The sequence below is a fragment of the Melozone crissalis genome, unplaced genomic scaffold (genome assembly GCF_028551555.1).
Source record: "Melozone crissalis strain CALT ecotype California unplaced genomic scaffold, PUWL_Pcris_2 ptg000027l_1, whole genome shotgun sequence".
In the NCBI taxonomy this organism is placed as follows: Eukaryota; Metazoa; Chordata; class Aves; order Passeriformes; family Passerellidae; genus Melozone; species Melozone crissalis.
Genome location: NW_026535805.1, coordinates 52,645,336 through 52,665,109, shown reverse-complemented (window position 1 = coordinate 52,665,109; position 19,774 = coordinate 52,645,336). Strand labels below are relative to the sequence as shown.

Here is a 19,774-nt window from a genome sequence, read left to right as displayed (position 1 = left end):
TCTCAACCTGAAACAAAAGTACCCAAAGGGTACACATACGTCTTTCATGGGGGTTCAAGAGCTATAATTAAAGGTTGATGCTTAAGTAAGCAAGGGAGCACAGAGCTTTGAAAGTTTAGCACTGCTGAGCAAATAAAAGTGCCATTCCACTGACTGGCTGCAGTTTAGTAAATAAATAGACCTCAGATTGTTTTCCGTTTTTAAAAAGAACGGCCTTAGCACATGGCTGCAGTAATTAGTGACAGATGAACTATTTTTGTCAGATCAGAAGGGACATGCACCTTTTCCCAAAGCCCCAGGGTGTCACTGGAGCCAGGCTGGGTTTTGGATGAAAGGGGAACTGAGGGGCCTGAAGGAACATCCAGTGTCCAGGCACATCTGATCAGAAACTCACATGGCATGTAAACATTTTCACAAGCTTTACACCATTGGAAAGGTTTCTCTGCTGTGTCCAGGTGGAAGTTACTGAAGAAAAACATCTCCAACCACAGTGTTCAGATAAAAACCATGGAAAGATTTCCTTACATTAAAATCTAACAGGGAAGTTAAAATTCTAAACAACTGCAATGACATTTTACAGAATCACAGAATGGGTCAAGTTGGATGAGACCACATTGGGGTCATCTGGTCCAACATTCCTGCTCAAGCATCATCCCAGAGGACACTGCACAGGATTGTATCCAGATGGTTCTGGAATATCTTCAGTGAGGGAGACTCCACAGCCTCTCTGAACAATCTGTTCATTGCTCACCCACTGCACAGCAAAGTTCTTCCTCAAGTTCAGCTGGAACTTCTATCAAGTTCAGCAGGTACAGATAGATAAGCTGGTTACAGATACAGATAAGATACAGGTTCAGCTGGAGCCAGTATCAATTTGATATTGATTGTGCCCCCCTTGAGAGATTGAAAACAAAAATAATCTGCTTCATAATACAGAATATGTTAGAAACTGTAAACTACATAATCAGCATTGCCCTGCCTGCAGGACACAAATGGGACATCTGACCTGGGGGCAGGGAATGGGAATACTGGTGAATTTAGCATTTTGACCTCATGGCATTCACAGATTTCTGTGCCAAAAATACATTCCCATCATGCTGTTGGCATAAACAAAACCACTGAAATGGGCCAGAGAAGGAGGCAGAGAAGGAGGCCCCCCCCTGCCAAGGGGCCCTTTCCTGGGAGCACATCCAGCAGGGATTTTAGGAGCATCCTCCCAGTGGGGCAGGAGATGAATAGTGCTGCATGTCCCAAACTGTGCTTTCCCCCTGAAATGAGACTGAACTTGGGAAGGATGTGGCCCTGCAGACCCTGTTTGTGTGACCACACAGCCAGTGCTGTAAGCCATGGAGGGAAATGGGATGTGCAGTGAATTGTGACACCCTGGCAGGGAGGACACTGGGGGATTTCAGGGCTCACCACTTTGGCAGCCAGGGTGGAACAGCTCCAACCAAGCTACTGCACATCAAGGAGTCCAACTGTCCCACACAACACTGATCTTATTAAGCTGTTGCTACACAGGTAATTTGTGAAACTGGCAGAATTCCAGCTCTGGTGGTTCCCTCTCCTCAGCTGCAATTAAAGCGTGGCTGTCAGCCCATGGCATTCAGAAAAACACCAGTTTACAGCCCATGAAGGACAGCTACAGCTTCCACCCCTCAAATACATTTATTCATTAAATGCTCCTGCACAGTTTTAAAAATTAAAAATAGAAGTTCAGTGCTCCTCCTCATCCTGGACCATGAACTGGTTCTCTGTAAATCTCCCCCACCCCTGTTATTTTTAAATACCTAAATGACCATAAAACACAGGGGGAAATACTGATATGTGCCACATGCTGAAAATAAGCATCATGCTTCAAACACCCTTTGATAAACAGAAGATGAAACAGATTCCTTTCATAGTGCTTTTGCTGGGGCAGCCTCCTGCTGAATTTCCTGGATTCTGGAAGGGGTCTGTATAATAAAGGAAGTCTTACCCAAGACCATCTATAAATTCCACTGTTTAACAGACTGGTTTAACATGCACACATGTGAGAGGAGGGCAGGTGCTGGACTATGTTAAGCTTGCTTAAATTTTCAAGTTCCAAAAAAAAAAAAAAAAATCCAATCATTTCATTAATAAAATGACACCAAGAGGCAGACCTTGGAGTAATGGTCTTTAAAATTTGTAACAGCAGCAGACAGACCCAATTTTACCTCTGTTTGAATAAAGTTCTCCAACATGCAGATGGGCTGTGTGAAAGGAGCAGGGATGGACTCCTGTAACAAGATCTGTCTATGAGGAAAGAAGAGAGGAGAGGAGGCAGCAGAGTCCTGAGGATAAGAAATGCCCCATGGCCCAGGCTCAGCTCTGCCCTCCAGACCCTCCTCAGCTTCTCCCACCAGAACATCTGGCTGTGGGTTTTCCATGCCAGGGCATTTTTGTCCCTCTTCAATAGAGGCTTGTTGATGACAATGAACTGTGTTATTTTGCTTAAATCTTCTATATTTCAAATGTATGTGAAGTCACATGGGTTTAAGTGATTTTTGAGTTGAGGTAGTGCTACAGGGCATTTATCAACATTTTTGGTAGAGAAGGATAAGTGTCACTTGTTAGAAACAATGACAAAATTTCAACTTTATTTTCATTTGAAACCATCAATTTATCCTGATAATGCTTCTATCAAGGCCCTCATTGGAAAGGGTTTCTCAGAACAAGGACAGATTTTCTGTCCAGACACCCCATCTCACGTGCAGAAATAATCTCCTTTGCTAGGACATTGCACAGGAGATCTCCATCATTTGATTCAGCTCTGCTTGCTTTCCCACATCTAAAGGGGGAAACTGATTATTAGCAGAGTCCTCTCTCTTGTTCATCTCTGTCATTGTCTTGCAGGACAGGAAAAAGAATGAAAATTCTGTCCTGGCAGATCACAAAAGGGCTTTGTACAATTCCTCTGACACACAAGTACAAGTATTGAGATGGAGACAACAAATATTGGGAGGGAGAGAACAATGTTTCTGCAATGCAGAAACCGAGTTGTCCATCACTCTGGGAGGACAAATGAAAATGATGAATACAGTAGCAACAAATAGAATCAGCTTTGCCCAAAAGACAACCAAAATCAGCTAGATAATGCTCAACATTTGTACATCACATGAAAAATTAAATAATTTTAGAACAGCTCCACATACTGTACAGCTCCTTATTGCACTGCCAAAAAAAAAAAAAAAAAAAAAAAGAAAGAAAAGAAAAGAAAAGAAAAGAAAAGAAAAGAAAAGAAAAGAAAAAAGAATTTAAGCACTGAAATGGCAAACAAGGACAAACTCTCCTCACAGCAGTTTTCATAAAGGTGAGAAACAAGCTTTGTGTTTCAGCCTGTTTCCTCCAAGGGCTGCAGCAACACTGATGGTTTCCTTCTCCTGACAGCAGGTTCAGGGCCTTTTCTCTTCTGGTTTTCATGATGCTTCCTGTGGTTGTGCTCCCAGACAGGGCTGTCCATGCTCTGAGCTGGTCAGGCTCTCCAGCTCCCCTCAAACCAGCATCTCTCTGCAAGAAGTGCTCCTTTTCTTCTCGCTGCTCAAATCCACTGAAGACAAGAGCCCTCTGCTAGGACTAGGAGGGAAAACAATCAGGTCAGATTACAAGTATCATCTGTGGAGGTGGAAGGTCCATTTCAAACAAGAGGTGCCTCAGCATCCTGTGAGAAACAAAAGATGGTCACCTGAAAACGTGACCCACAGGAAAGGCTGCTGCAGGTCTGGGGAAACTCAGAGACCTGACTGAAGGCAGAGTCTGCATCACCCTTCCAGTGTTTTACAGTGACCCCTGAACCCCCAGATGCACTGTCCCACTTTGGGCCCCTCAGTTCAGGAAGGACATTGAGGGGCTGGAGCGTGTCCAGGGAAGGGAACGGAGCTGGGGAAGGCTCTGGAGCACAGGTCTGATGAGGAGCCGCTGAGGGAGCTGGGAAAGGGGCTCAGCCTGGAGAAAAGGAGGCTCAGGGGGAACCTTCTGGCTCTGCACAGCTCCTGACAGGAGGGGACAGCCAGGTAGGGTCAGGCTCTTTTCTCATGTAACAAGCAACAGGACAAAAGGAAATGGCCTCAACTTGTGCTAGGGGGATTTAGATTGGATATTAGGAACAATTCCCTCACCAAAAGAGTCGTCAACCATTGGAACAGGCTGCCCAGGGCAGTGGTGGAGTCACCATGAAGTCCCTGGGGGTATTTAAAAGTCACGTAGATGTGACCCTTGGGGACATGATTTAATGTGGGTTTGGCAGCACTCGGTTCATGGTTGAACTTGACCTCAGAGGTCTTTTCCAACCTAAACAATCCCATGATTCTGAAGCTCTCTGAAACAAGACTTTTTTTTTTTTTAAACAATCATCTCAGGTGTGACAAACTTCTCCAGCTCTAGTGAGTCAAACTCCATGTTTACACCCAAGTTTACAAAAGTGGATGACTCACACCTTTCCCCTCTGTTATGCCACAATAAACACCTACACGTGGTTTATTCCACCCAGGTGAGTGACAACATCAACCCAAATTCCCAGGCACACACAGCCATAGTTTCTACATCAAGTTTTGCCCGGTGAGATCACTCAAAATTTTTATCAAATGTTGCTGAGTCATGGGATTAGTGACATTTCCATCTGTTGTTTCCAGACTATTATATTGATGGTGTCTTGAGAGAATTTTATTTTTCAAATTTTCAATCCTGACCTAACGCCTGACAAGATGTGAAATATCTTTATTGGATCTTCCTGGATCTATAAAAGAACTGTAATCTCAAAGTTGCACAGTCTCTCCTGCCCCAAATGACCCATTTCAGAGAGGAGGAACAGTTGCCTTAACCCCTCTATTTTCCCCTCATAAGCCATGTACATTTGAACACAGAGTCACTGGAAGACCCTCTGCAGCTTTCAATACAAGGATCATGACTGAGTAATAGACTGGAGAAAAAGCAAAGAAATTATTTTTCCCATGTCCAAACTGTACTGGCACAGTTTCTTTTGGCAGACAGCAAAACACTGCAGGTAATTCTTGAGACACTGTGTGAAACAACTAAGACTTAGTACCAAAAGAAATCTCAGGACAACAGACAAAAGTTTTCCTGTAGAGATAGGAAACACCAGCTGAGTGATGTCAACACTTCAGTTCGGCCGAAGTTTTGTAGGAAGCTGGTAAAACACAGTTTGTTTCCTTAAGGTTGAATTGAATGAATTGTTCTGATTTCTGAAAGAACCTCAAGCTCTCATGAGTGCACATCAATTAGCACCAAAGACATTGGCTGGGCTCTGAGTGGTTTCCATCCCTCAGATGAAAGCAGAACGATCCTCTCACATCCTAAAGCAGCCCTGCTGACATACAGATCCATATTTTTGTGAAGGCAGCAAACAGGTCATTATATTGGGATTTCTGATTCCTATTTCTGTTCCTTCATTATTAAGTGACCTTAAAGTAAATCTAATATGAGGAAAAAAGTTACTATGACTGTCTACCAAAAGGGCTTTGACATCTGCAGGTGAAGAGATTGGTTAAAAATACCACTTTTAACTTGTAATCACAGCAGTAGGTAATGAAAAAGTCACAAAAATCTATCAATTGCCACTTCTGATCTTTAGAACCTTAATATCCTGAGCAGACTTTTGAGATACCTGTATGTCCTTCAGCAAGAATTTACATTTGAAAAATGTTACATGGTGTAAGATGTAGTGGATGGTTCCATTCTTCCAACATAAAAATCAGGTTTGTAAATTAGCCATTAACAGGAAAATAAATAGCCTTTACCTTTTCTAGACCCCACTTCCGCCTTGATGAAAAGCAGTTCATCCTTAATGCTTCTCTTGTCTGCAGATTAAATAAATAATATTAAAGGGACCGGTTTCTCAAGGTGTAGAAAATGTTCATATAATCCAAAATAAGTACCTTTCTGTCCAGAAGTGTCCCAAACAACAGGATGAAGAATCCCTAAGAAATTGCAAAACCAGTTAGCAAAGTCAGCATAACCACGTGATATTTCTTAAGTGTTTCTAAATGTCTTTTCATTAAGGAGAGATCTAATCACCTGTGATTCAGCTAGCAGCAAAGCACAAAATGGGTTTATCCACCCAGGGCTCTCTGGGAACAGCAGGAATGGATATAACCTGTGTTAGTCCTGACTATGAACTGGACTGATGGGTAACAAACCAGGACTTTCTCAGTCCCCTCAGAGCAGCCTGATCCAAGAAGAGCTAAGGCAGACTGGGTGTGCAGCAGTGCATCAGGTAACACTGGGTGTTTATGCTGATGAGTTAATCAAAACCATGGAATCAGCTGTGGAATGGAATGGGTTGGAATTGACCTTAAAGGACATCCAACTCCAACCCTCTGACATGGGCAGGAACACCTTCCACTACCCCAGGTTACTCAGAGACCCATCCAGCCTGGTCTTGAACATTCCCAGGGATGGGGCATCCACAGCTTCTCTGGGAAACCTGCGCCAGTGTCATCTTCACCAGAAGGGAGAATTTTCTGAGTAATTGTTAATTGATAAGGATCAGACATCTTTGCAGTTATGGACATTAACTGGTGTATTTCACATCTAACAGAAATTAATCATGGGATTATTTCTTCATCCCACTTCCAACCAGACCAGTTTGTCCCATGACCCATCAGCACCTAGAACACCAGCCTGGGATGCTTCGTACGTGTGCCATGGGAAAGCACCGGGTGGAAGGGAGAGCTGAGATCCTGCTTTTCACACACACCTGCTGCAGCCCCTCTTTGATCTGATACCTTTATGCCAGGCTCAAGGTCTGAGCACCCACAGTGCTCCCAGTGTCCCAGAGCTCACCTGGAAGGCATTCAGCAGCGCAAACACAACGTGGAAGGCCAGAGAGCGGCTGTCGATGATTGTGGCTAACCCAAAACCCCAGGTGAGGCCCAGCAGAGGTGTCAGAAGGGCAACGTTTTTGCTGACTCGGATCATGCTGCTCAAATCTTGTGACTTGCAGCCTTCTCCAAGGGAGGATCTCCCAGTCTTCACCACAACCACGACCACCACAATGAGATTCATCACAATGATGCTCAGGGCAGGTACAACAAAAGCCAAAAGGGCTTTTGTCTCGTACCAATTGAGCCAGCAAGCTCCACTCCTTAAATACCCATTCTTTGGTTCAGTAATAGCAACAGTGAGGACAGATATGACCAAGGGACATCCATATCCAATAGAGAACGCTGCAACTAAGAACACAGATCTTGTTATCTTAAAAAAAATTAATAATAATCCATAGAGAATTAAGAGGCCCAGGGTAAACATCCAAAAAAACAGGGCAAGATAGAAAAAGTGAAGGAAAAAAGTGGCTGCCACACACAGCTGGTAGTTCAGGGCTGCATTGTGCACAATGGCTGCCAGGATGAACAGGACATCAGCGACGAGAAGCGAGGCGGCGATGTTGACCAAGCAGAAGTGGCGCATGTAGGTGATTTCAGTTTTGGTGACATGCTGCCACACCATGGCCTCGATGACAAGGCAGAGGACCAGGCTGAGAATGGACAGCCCCAGGCCCACCCGTGTGATGTAGTCCAGCAGGGAGCTCCGTGGCACGGCTGGGGCCATCAGGATGGAGAAGGCTGCGTAGGTGCGGCGCCGGTGGACGCAGACGCAAACCACGGCGCTGGCGTTGTGCGCGCGCACCTGGCACGGCCGCGGGTCCCAGCGCCGCTCGGCCGAGTGCCACCCCACGCACTGAGCCCCCACCTGCTCCAGCTTGTTCAGCTTCTCAAAGGTGAGCAAAACGCTCTGGAGCTCCTCTGGCAGCGACACCGACAGCACCATCCCGTTCACAACAGGGGGGTCCGGCCGGTTCGTCTCCAGGATGGCTCCGAGCGTTGGAAATGCAACGCTGATGGCTTTGGAAGCCCTGGGCAACCTCAGCAGCTCTTGCTCTGGAATCACCACGTGGCCAGTAATATTGCCTGTGCTGTTCAACTCCATGGAAAAGTCAAAGCTCTTTCCTGAAGTGTTTCTGTGTATGCTGTAGCCTTTGGTAGCGATGAAGGGCTCCTGGATACTTTCTGACCCATTCCTTAAAAGAAGTTTCCCAGCAAATAAATTCACCGAGTCCAGCAGTATTGAACCAGCATTTCTGTCCTTCACAAAAGCCCAGTTGGAAATGATGGAGCTGTTCAGAATATGGTTTGCTATTCTGCTGTAGCTCTGAAACAAACAAGCAAAATAGAAATTGTTTTGTGTTAGAAGAAACTAAATATTATTCTCCTGGCAGTGCCTCCAAAAAGGCTCATTTAATTCATGAGTGATTTCTACAAAAGGAATAATCCTTTTGACAATGAATATGTTCCCATGACCCATCCCAGTCAAACCCAAACATCTCATTCCTAGAATTGTCCCATCCTCTTCATATCCTCAATCAAAAGGTGATTAGAGAAGTAAATATAAAGCAAAAAGGACAGCCTAGCTCTATTCCAGATGCTGACCCACAATGGAGGTCTGATTTTTACCACCCTCTCTGTATTTCTTCCCCTGCTCTCGGATCTCTGAGTTCATCAGGCAAAGATCTCAACTGTTGTTGTACAAGGCTGCCTTCCCTACAGTGTCATACTTTAGAAAGTAATTCTTCCTTGTACTGTTGGCCCATGCCTATAACAGCAGATCCTGAAAACCTTTGCTTTTAAAGACATTTAACTCCACAATCTATTTTCATCACACATGAATAAGTCAAAAAGTTTCTTTGCTAACAAAATATCCCACTCTGGAAACTCTTTCCAGGTGATCTCCATGTGACCTGCAGCCACCGCTTCACTGGACAGTGGCCATAAGGACAAAATACTTGTGGATGCTCTGTAAAGCTCAGAAGTACCTCCCAAAGCAAATAAAAGTAAATACCTGCATTTTTCCTCTAGTGACATTCTCTGATAGCAGCAGGGAAATCTTCTTTAGCAAGTCCACTATATCAGCAATGTTTCCTGGGATGGCTGGTGAAGACAGGATATCTGGGATGATGCATGAAAAATCAGCTTGGCAGCTATGATTCCCAGCACCAAAATGTTTTGCCCCATCTCCAAGTTTCCCAGGCCCTAGCTTTCCTCCTGCTGAAACAGGAAGATGTCCTCCATGGCATGGGAGTTCACTTTGGGATATCCTCTAGAGGGAGGAAAAAGATTTGAGAAAATTAATGAAAAGAATGAAAATGAAGCCACAGCTACAACTAGGCAAGAGATGCAGTGCTGGGTGTGCAGAGAAGGTGCCAGATGGACTGAAACCCAGGACCAAAGCTCAACTTAGAAGAATGTCATGGGTTTACTACACACATGAAGGAAGGGTCAAGAACTAAATGCGGTGTCTTATTCTTGAAGTGACTTGATTAAGGATTTTGCAGCAGAGGAGAATTTGTCATAAATCATCTGATCATTACACACTTTAGTGTTGTTCTTTCCGCAGTTTCAACCTACTGTGTTCTTGTCTTGGTTTAGATCCACGTGAGGAACACCAGGCAAGTGAACAAGGCAACTTCATTTCTGAATTATGTTTCCACAAAAGAATCCCCCAAATTTATTTCATATAATCTGATTTAAGATTGTGAAAGAACTACAGCAAAGACTGATGAGGAGTGGCTGAGGGATCTAGGAATGTTCAGCCTGGAAAAAAGGAGGCTCAAGGGGGACCATATCACTCTTTACAACTACCTAAAATGAGGTAATAGTGAGGTGGGGGGTCAGCCCTTCTCACAGGTAACAAGTGATAGGACAAGAGGCCATGGTCTCCAGTCACCTCAAGAGAGGTTTAGATATTAGGAAAAATGTGTGTAAGGGTGGTCAGGCATTGGAACAGACGGCCCAGGAAAGTGGTGGAATCACAATTCCTGGACATCTCAAAAAAGGTGTGGAGGTGGCCCTTGAGGATGTGGTTCAGCAGTGAAAGGGTGCTGCTGGACTAATGGCTTCACTCAATGATCTTAGAGGCCTTTTCCAACCTAAACAGTTCTTTGACTCCATGAAGTCAGAGCCTGTTATCAAAGTATTCTGTGTTTTAGGATTCCATCTCCTTTTGCTCAAGACTGAAAGTGCATAGAAGAAGGGTGTGTCTTTGCAAGAAGTTACAAGCACAGGGCAAGGTGCACAACAGCATCCTCACCTGAAAAAGGGACTGAACATCCAGGCTTGCACAAGCGTCTGACAGCATCTGCCACTTTCTGTCCTCACAGACAAAGCTTGTCTCCCCATGGAAGGAGGGAGAGCAAGGCTGAATACAAATTGCTCCATTATCTTGGCAGGGAATTAGATTTATACAGGCATCTGGAAAATAAACCAGGCAGACACTGTTACATGGTGAAAGACAGCATACCATGGTCTGTGATGCATCAGGGGTGTGAAGTATTGATAACTGATAACATCTCACAAAGATGGGCTCACAAACATCTCACAAAGCATTACCCAGGGCACTGTACCTTGCTCATAACCAGTCTTTGATTCATTACCGAGAACCTGAAAAATAAGAAGTGGAACATAGAGTGAATGTTCACATACATAAGTAAAAGATGACTCCTTGGTACAAACCAGAAAGGGTTTCAAGAGGAAAATAGTCCTTTTGAGATCCAGAATGCAGAGCCTGTGGCCCTTTGCTCATACAGACCAACTGAGAATTCTCTACTTAAAGTCTGCCTCTATACATGAAACCTTCAGCTGGACCCTGCTACTGAAGTGACACTCTGAGCTCATGCACAGATCTCAGATGAGGAAGTTGTTTATGATGAGGGTGGTGAGACACTGGAATATGCTGTGACTGCCCCATCCCTGGAAGTGTTCAAGGTCACTTGATGAGGATTTGAACAGCCTGGTCAAATGATACTTACCCTGGGAGTGGTGTATGGCATGGCCAGGAAGAAGTGCGCAGCCCAAAAGAGTAGGCAGTAGATCACCCTCACATCCATCACCACTCATTTGCTGATTTCTTTCTGGATTAAAGATGTTAAAGAAGTTTAGACATCTCTGGTTCCACTTTTTGAACACAGTTTTATTATTACTAGTAAAAAAGCAGCTAAACCTATGCCAGAGACTGTCCTTACTGGGCTTGCAAGGTCATTTTCAGGCATTCATAATTCATTATCTTTACTGAGAATGACTTGTGGACCCTTTCTTAAAAAAAAAAAAAAAAAAGGAGAAAGAAATCTGTTCAATGCTGTAAACTGCAACCTGGAGAGCTTATTAAAGCCTCTCAGCCTGTGGGTCCCTTCTGAAGTGGTTTAAGAGAGTCTCATCTCCACTGGGTTCAATGCTCTGCTCTCCTTGGGCAGCTCCTGCCATGTCAGTAGGAAACATGGGCACTCAGGGCCCAGAAATCAAACTGTGTTAAACAAGGGCCAGAGTGAAGAGTTATTTCCTTTGCAGAAGAATTCAGACCTCTATTCCCTCCATGAAATTTACAACAGTCCTTAATAAAAGCTAAACATCCTGGGATGCAACTTGTTACAAGAATATTTGTTAGAGAAAAATAACCCAGCAAAGGGAATGAAGGAAAAACAACATGATACATCAAATCTCATTATTAGATGCTAGACATGTCCAAGGCAAAAACAACAGCTGCTGTGGGCTCAGAAGAACTGAGACACTGATCTTCTATCACCACAAGGAAAAGTAGAAAAATTTAATTTAAAAAATAATCAAAAATAAAATACATAGAAGTTAGTAAGCTAAACCACTAAAGCAAGAACTGGGACAAAACAGGATGACAGCTTGATCTCAAGAGAAGGCAACATGAAAAACCTCATCAAATTACCATGCCTTGAGAGGAGCCCCTCAATTTTCCCCATGACACATACTGATCAGCACAGATGATGCTGATCAGAAGCAGAAGGGGTCCTGCACTGGGAGAGCAGAGATGTGTTTTCCCATCCAGAGGCTCCAGGCTCTCCCACCTGACAGCATCAAAGGCCCAGGCACACAACTGGCTGCCCCTTTCATCTCTGATGTTTGTCCACCATGTTATGATTTCAGATTTTTAGGGTTTATGACCTAATTATGAAATTACCATAAGAGAGTTCAACTAATGCACTGAATTTCTTAGGTAGCACTTAAGGAGAATCTCATGCCAGCCTCTGAATTCAGCTGTTAATATGAAAAGCATTTTCTGGGTTAAAAACTAGCAGCCACCAGCTCTTCTGAGGAAATAAAATGGATCAGGCAAAACAAAGCAGAATATTGGGATCAATATTGCCAAAGAAGGGGAGGTGGCTGGGAAACACCTACAGGTTTGGGGTGAAAGGCTGCACTGAATTCCTTTCTGATTTCTGCAGTCATTAAATGCTTATTGCCAATTCCATTTCACGGCTCGGAATCCTTGAGCCCATCGTGCCTCACCACTAATTAATTCACATTCATTTTGTATTTAATCACGGGTGGAACCCCACCTAGGGCTGTTACCTCTGAGTGAGGCAGAAATCTGGGACATCTCCAAGAATGCCGGGCTCACCGAGACACCGGCCCCTGCCAGCAGTGGAACACGGAGCTCGCTCGGCTGCATTGTTTGACTCATCCTGGAAACCACCCAGTCCCAGCACTGCAGCAGCCTGCCAAGGCAACCACTGTGCAGCTGGAGAAACTCAGGGCAAAACAAGCAAGACAGCAGCAACTCACTGTTACTTTAGGGAAAAACATGGGAATAGTGGCACTGGGCCACATGAAAGCACAAACAGAGACGATGATTTGTCTCTTATCATAAACTATCTACTGCCAATAATCCCTGCCTTTGTAAGAAGCTGTAAGCATGATACTCCTCTGTTCCAGAGGTTTCTGCTCCAACCATGTACCAGGACACAGGTACATGAGCAGCTGAGGTATCAATACCCTCCCATGTGAAAAGGACTTTCTAGTAAGGGGACACTTCCACACCCAGCTCAGGAGATTGTCACCAGAAATCCTCCTTCTCCAGTTCATTCCAAAGCCCTCCACAGAAGGGAAAGAGCAAGGAGAGACTGGATGGGCAGTGGCTACAAGAGAGCAAAGAGTCTCTTAAAACAGCAAAAAAACCCCCAAAACCAATCATGGATTTAAAAAGTAATCCCTATGTTGGTTAATGCCCACAGCCTTATGTTCAAATCCCTTACTCTGACCCCTGTTGGTGTAAAATTGAAGTATCTTGTAAAAGTCTATAGAACTATCTTCCTTTCCTCTACCCCAAACATATTGATGCAGATTTTAATTACTGGCAGGATGCACTGCACAGCAGTCTGGCCCCACATGGACACAAACAGAGGGATCTGTCCAAACAATGACAACTGTGGGAGTTACACCCTGCCCAGTGCTGGACCCAAAGTCTCCATCCAAAAGGTCCTTCATCATCTGGAGTCACCTCTCTCCCCTGTCCACTGCTCCAGAAAACAAACTACAGCTAAATTTACAGGGAAAGGTGTCCTGCACAAAAAAATTACAAGCACACTTTTTATAAAATTAAGATTTATACTGACTTTGCAATAATTTGCTAGAGAAATATATTTTTCCAAACACTACAAACTCGTAACTTCAACATTTATCAGAATTATTAAACCTGTTATTACAGAACCTAATCTATTGGTTTTAGGGCTTGAATGGCCACATGGCTTGCTTAAAACTCAATAAACCACCATAACATGATAACCTGCCATTGCTATCAAGCAAGTTAATGCTGCAGCAGGAGGCTTTAGTGTTCACATGGTCATCCAAGAATAAAAAGTAAAGCTCTTAATTCTTCAGAACACTGTCAGTTGTATTTTCAAAGGAAACATATTTGGAAAGTGTAGCTTTAAGTGAAGCAAGTTCTAAGAGGATAGTAATCTTTATATGTAGCCATAAGAAAACCAAATTTTCTTAAAAATGATAACACTGATTAGAGACCACTTACAAAACTACAAGAAAAAAAAAAAACACCAGAGGTTAATTAAAATATCTAGTTATTTTCACAGATATAAAGACAACATAAAACTAAGGAAAGAAGTGCAAAGACAGCCTTAGCAATTAAATGCATTTTAGATTATGAATGAGCCAATTTCACAGACCACTGGTAATTCTCCAGCAGCTCTAATGAGCAGCTCTTATTTTCTGTGGAAATACTCACTGTTTTCAGAAGTCTGGGGAATACTGTGAGCCAAGTTAACCCAGCCAGGGATCCCCAAGGTCTCAGACGTGACTCTCTAACCACTCATCTGCTGCCATCCTGCCCCAGTCTCACCCAGCCCTGCCTGGGTGCTCCGACTCATTTGGAGTTTTCCCATGAAGAAATAATGTTGGGCAGCAGCTGCTTCTTTTCTTGCCTGACTGGATTAAGGCTGAGGAACCTGCAGATGAAGGTATTGCACTGCAAAATGACAAAACACCTTACAAATCTGCCAGATTGCCACCTCTGCCAGGAGTCCACAGGGATGAGTCACACCTGTGGGGTTGGTGCCTTTCCTCTGGGTGCAGGAGGCAGCTCTGCTCTCCTGTATTTCATAGATTCAAGGAATGGTTTGGGTTGGAAGGGACCTTAAAGACCATCCAGTTCCAACCCCCTGCCATGGACAGGAACACCCTCCACTCTCCCAGTTCCAGCCCCCTCCAACCTGTTCATGAACAGCTCCAGGGATGGGACATCTACAACTTCCCTGAACAACAATCTCTTAAAGACTTCAAAACACTAATGATCAAAATCTGGTCAAGTTAATGTATTATCATTCATAAATGCAAGAGCACAGTACTGACAGCACCTGGTGCAGCTAAAAACCTCAATGGGCAAATAATAACCTTTTTTTCAGGGCTATCCCATCATAAAGGGTGACAGTTATCAGCTGAACCTTGTGCCATGGTCACTGCTGGCTCTTGAAATATCACCTCACCTCCAAGAGCCAGATTTCCAATAGTCAGAAATGTACAGCAAGTAGTTTATCACTACAGAAGAGCAGTTCCTAACACTCCTTCAAACAGAACTGATTTGGAAGATCTCTGGTCACTGATTTTTTTTCCTACATTCCTGCAATGTGTTCATCAGGAGCTTATGGGGTTTCCTGTCATTTTGTCTGCTGTCACAACTCCAGCCACCCTCAGTCACAGGCATGTCTCCAGTTTTAACCTAAAGACAGGTATTATTTACTGTTCTGCTTTGATACAGCCAGCCTCACATCAGGATCCAGTAGGAATTTAGCCAGGCACAATGAAGCACAGCCAACAGAACCCACCTGGGAAGGCGAAATTACTTGTACTTGATACAATACAGAGATCAATTAGAAAAATACTTTAAAGTAAGAAAGGCTAAAAACCAAATCATGTCAAGGTATGGAGAGGTTTCAGAAGGCTTCTTGCCCATGTCTTGGAACTGTGCTTCTACACACTCCCTGCACCTTTACTGTGATGGCAAAACTGAATGGCCCTTGATTCTCAACACCTCCTCAACATCAAGGCTTCTCTGAAGGACACAAAGCTCAGCATCCTGCAGCCCTCAGACACCCACACACTTCTCCCAGAAGGAAGCTGGGTCAACCTGGGCTCCCAGGGGGCCTGGAAAGAGACTGAAACCATGACTCCCAGCAAAGAGGCACTCCAAACCCTGACCCCAGCAGCATCAGTCTGATGCTTTACAAGCTGGTTGGGGTTGTTTGCATTCCTCAGGCACATGCAGGGAGGGGTTTGTCTTCTCAGCTCTTGCAAAATCCAATTACCCAAGATCTGCAACCAGCTGTGCTCATCAGCTGCTTTCTCAGAGATCAGAAACATCTCAGGTAACTTTTAGAGCAGCCAAAAGGCAGCTGTGTGAACCTGGGTTTACCATTTCCTTTGGAAAGAGGTAACAACAGACTTGTGCTATCTTAATGAATACAGGGTATGTATTTAAAAGTTCAACAGATACTTTGCTATACAATTCAAACCTTGCAATAATCACAGGTTTCCATCAGAAATTCACTTCCATGAATACTAATGAAAAAAAATCATCTTTGTGGAAGAAAATCAAGTAAGTACACCTGTAATTTTGCTTTTTAAAACTATACCTTCTGTACTACCAAAAGGTTTTTAGAAAATCTTAAGATTAAATGAAAACCTGGCAGTTTAAAAATGCCCTTCTGCTGTTTCATTCTTTATGCGTCTTTTCCCTCTTCCATATCCCTATTAAACATGCCATACCCTCAGTTTTCAATTCTTCACTATATACTTAAGTAGGGATTCAAACATGCATTTATCCATGTTACTGACTGGTAATAGGGATCTTAAATAAAGCCTCTGAAGATGCACAGTAAGGTCAGCTCAATACTGGCCAAGAGGGAAAAATGGGGAGAATCAATAGATCCTGAAAAGTTAAAAATGCCCAGTTACATTTGCAAAGGAAAACAGAGCTTTCCAACTGTGAGGATCCTAAGCCACCCTGATAATCAGAAGCCAGAGCATCCCAGTGAGGTAATGGAAATCTGAAAACTTGAAAGGGATCTGTTATAAATACTTTGCTTCCACCCCCTACACTCCTCCATGGAAAGAATTTAAGGGCATACAAAACAATCCTGAACAGAATTGAGCAGATGCCTGATGAGGTTTTTATACTCATTTTATTTGCTGAGTTGGATAGCATGCATCATTTTACAGCACCAGTAGACAAGTCAGTGAAGCGCACTGCTCTTAGGAACTTGTACTGTGGAATGTCTCAAAACCATTACCCTCTCCCCCTCCACTCCAGTATGTAACACTAGCTGAAGACAAGACAGACACACATCAGGGCAACTTCCTTATGGCTACAAATACTCATAGCAGCGACTTTTAAAGGAAGGTTTATTAAATCAAGTCATTGCACTTGGGTCATTTATTGCTATAGCAAACAAAGGCCATTATATAACAAACACCTCTCATTTGTGGCTTTAGCTGATTGTCTTGTTCTGTTCATCCTCTGCAAGCTCACACACAGGCACAATTTCTGCAGAGCAACCCCTTCCAATTTGTTTCATGCTCCAATCACAGTGAAGAGCTTGTATAACAAAACTGGGTCCTCCATTAGGCTCAATTCTTGTTTTCCATCACCTGCTCTACAGGCATGAATTCCAGGCAAGAGTTTAGTGTCTGATGACAGCACATGATTCCTCACAACTCATTTGTGATGCACTTGAGCAATTCAAGGTTAAAAGCATTGAGAGTGAATCAGCTTACTACCAATTTGACTAGCAAATATTACTCCATACCTGCATAGTGTATTGATCAGGTTTCAATGAGATTTCATTAACTATTTGAATCAGTAATGGACAAACATTCCCCAATTAACCTTTTGATATTTGGATTTTACGACTGTGGAAGAATCCCATAGTGTGGGATTACTCTCAAGAAGTAACACTTCCATGTCACTTGAACAGTGACATACTGAATAATTACTATATTTATGACTACTCCCATGAAGAGAAGCTGAATTACTTTCTTTTATTGCTGAAGCTGCCAAACTATGAGGCATGTTTTTGTCTTTTAAATTATAGCAGACCTAAAGGAGATGAGCTGATTAACAGAACTAATGAATTTGACTGGCTTTCTAAAGCTGTATATTTTTAATTCTTTAATCAGACAAACACGGCAATAAATACCATTGTCTCCAATCACTTTGCATATTTGTGTATTATTCTGGTGCAAGTTTTGAGCCCAGGGGTTAAAGATAATGGTAATCCACAAAATCTCAACCTCTATTCCATGAAGTAAAGACACCATCTTGGACACCAGCACAATGATATCAAAGCAATTGTTCCAATCACTTATTAAAATACAAAGATGTTACTAAGTTTAGAGGTACGCAATATACTGAGAAAGTTTATGGCATAAATATATAAATATTGAGAGCTTTTGAGAGTATCAAAGTTCCAAAGGGATTTATTTGGAGATATATTATAAACAAAACCTGACTACTGTAAAAACAAATCAAGATGCATACTTGAACCACTAGAAAGACTGATGACTTCAGAAACACAGAAGTATAGATGCTGTGACTTAAGGTTTACTCTTTCATGCTCTACACTGTAATATTTTAGGCACAACAGGTTGAGTTGAAGCTGGACTCTCGCTGTTTCTGTATTCCTTGCATTTTGTGGTTTAACAGTTAATTTTGTCATGATTTCACAATTAAGTCCTAAATCCCTTTTTAATCCAATAGTGCAAGTGACAAACCGTTCTGCTGAGCTACTGGAATTAGATCATTCAATCTTTCTACAATGCATAGGAGTTTCACTTGCTTCATTGCACTAACAAATTCCTATCTCATTATTCATACTATGCTGTTCAAAGGTTGAGTATTCTCACTGCAGACAGGCACAACAGCATAACCCTGGGTAAGACTGCCAAAATTATACAAATATTATATATTCCCTTTTGCATGTAGGGCAAAAGCAGTGACTACAATTACAACACAGTCATTCCATCCCTTCCAACAGACTATTTTACAGATTAGTTGCAAAGACAGATCACCCTATTTATAGTATAGATCTCTTTAAAAATTAAGCTACAGGTATTCAATAAAAATCTATTAAGAATTCCCTCTCCTCTCTATACAGATTCAGTAGTATTTTCAAGCAAACCAAAAAAATAAGGTCTGCAATTCCAGCACAGTAAGAAATAAGGCCTCTTTTATATTGGCAAAAAAATTACACCATTATTCTTTTTTGTTTTCTTATCTCTCTGAATATAAGACTATATTCCTTTTTTTTTATTATATTTTTTCTTTAAGACTGTAGAACACCAGAGCATCCATTATAATGAAATAAGAGTCAGTTCTCCTTGTGTTCAGCTTTGAATTCCTGGCGAGTTAAAAACATTGAGTCCATAGCTGTCTCATGTAGACATCACTGCTTTCTTCAATTTTTCTATTTCAAGCTGAAAAAACAAACATTTTGAAAACGAAGTCATTATTAAAGTAGCTATAAAATCTTCAGAGCTCCCACCAAAATTATAAGCTTTACATTTCAAAGACACTTAGGTATTACACCATAGAAGCATTTAACAGTACAGTATTTAAAGCTGATTTTGTACCACTATATTGCTAAAAGAACAGGAATTTAAAATAATTTAAAATTTGACTACAGTACAGGTATAATATTTTTAAAATTAAAAAAAAATCTTATTGATTAATCAGTTTATCTGGATAAACTCTCTCTGAAAAAATAAGTCAAAGCTGGGTTATGCAATCACCTGACAGGTCCCCATGTAATGCTGCACCATCACCTGAGAGCAGCTTCCTAGAACAGCCTTTCATGCAGAACACTGCCAGGATTAATTTGTATTTCTTGACATGGACTTAGAGGACACCTGGAGTTACATCCTCTTCATCTCTACTGCGTATTTAAGGCACCTTCACTGATTGCTTTAGAGTCGCATTAGAGAGAGACTCACCAGAAGTTTCTCTCATGTGTTTCAAGTAGCTTTGTAGCCAGCAAGATGTACCATTTCACAAGTAAAATGCCCCTTTTCAGTACCACACTGAACTAATTTCCTAGAATGAGCTCATCCTATTAACTACCTAATGGCATCATATTGCACTGTAGGTAGTGCTCTTCATCAGTAAATTGAGGATTGGCATTCATTCATCAGGAATTTTTTCAGATGCATTCTGTTCTTTTGGCAAATCATCCATACTTAATATTTAAACAATTAATCAAAATTCAGAGAAGTTGACTTTTGTTTTTCTTTTGATTTCTTAAATTAAATAGGTCTTTCAATCTTATAAATGCAAAGTATTAACTGTGTCTCCTGGAAGTTGTCCAGTTGGACATATTTCTAGAAAAGAGCAGAACCCAACAGCACTAAACGGAACGGCCACCCCAACCCCTACA

General features: G+C 42.4%; 2 protein-coding genes across 3 annotated transcripts in view; both read right to left on the bottom strand.

Annotated features, from left to right (window-relative positions):
* Nucleotides 1-5,744: 5,744 nt before the first annotated feature.
* On the bottom strand, nucleotides 5,745-10,918 carry ADGRF4 (adhesion G protein-coupled receptor F4). Its single transcript, XM_054280252.1, has 7 exons — nucleotides 10,841-10,918; nucleotides 10,436-10,472; nucleotides 10,123-10,283; nucleotides 8,875-9,132; nucleotides 6,823-8,187; nucleotides 5,916-5,957; nucleotides 5,745-5,837 (listed from the first exon to the last, which is right to left on the bottom strand). Exons 1-7 carry the CDS (start codon nucleotides 10,916-10,918, stop codon nucleotides 5,745-5,747), a joined length of 2,034 nt encoding a protein of 677 aa, XP_054136227.1.
* Nucleotides 10,919-16,509: 5,591 nt separating this feature from the next.
* Nucleotides 16,510-19,774, bottom strand: part of CD2AP (CD2 associated protein) — a 76,852-nt gene continuing 73,587 nt past the window's right edge. For both annotated transcript variants that reach the window (XM_054279508.1, XM_054279509.1), the window contains one exon: nucleotides 16,510-18,818. In XM_054279508.1, the coding sequence (XP_054135483.1) occupies nucleotides 18,777-18,818 (42 nt within the window). In that variant the 3' untranslated portion in view covers nucleotides 16,510-18,776. The remainder of the gene's footprint in view (nucleotides 18,819-19,774) is intronic.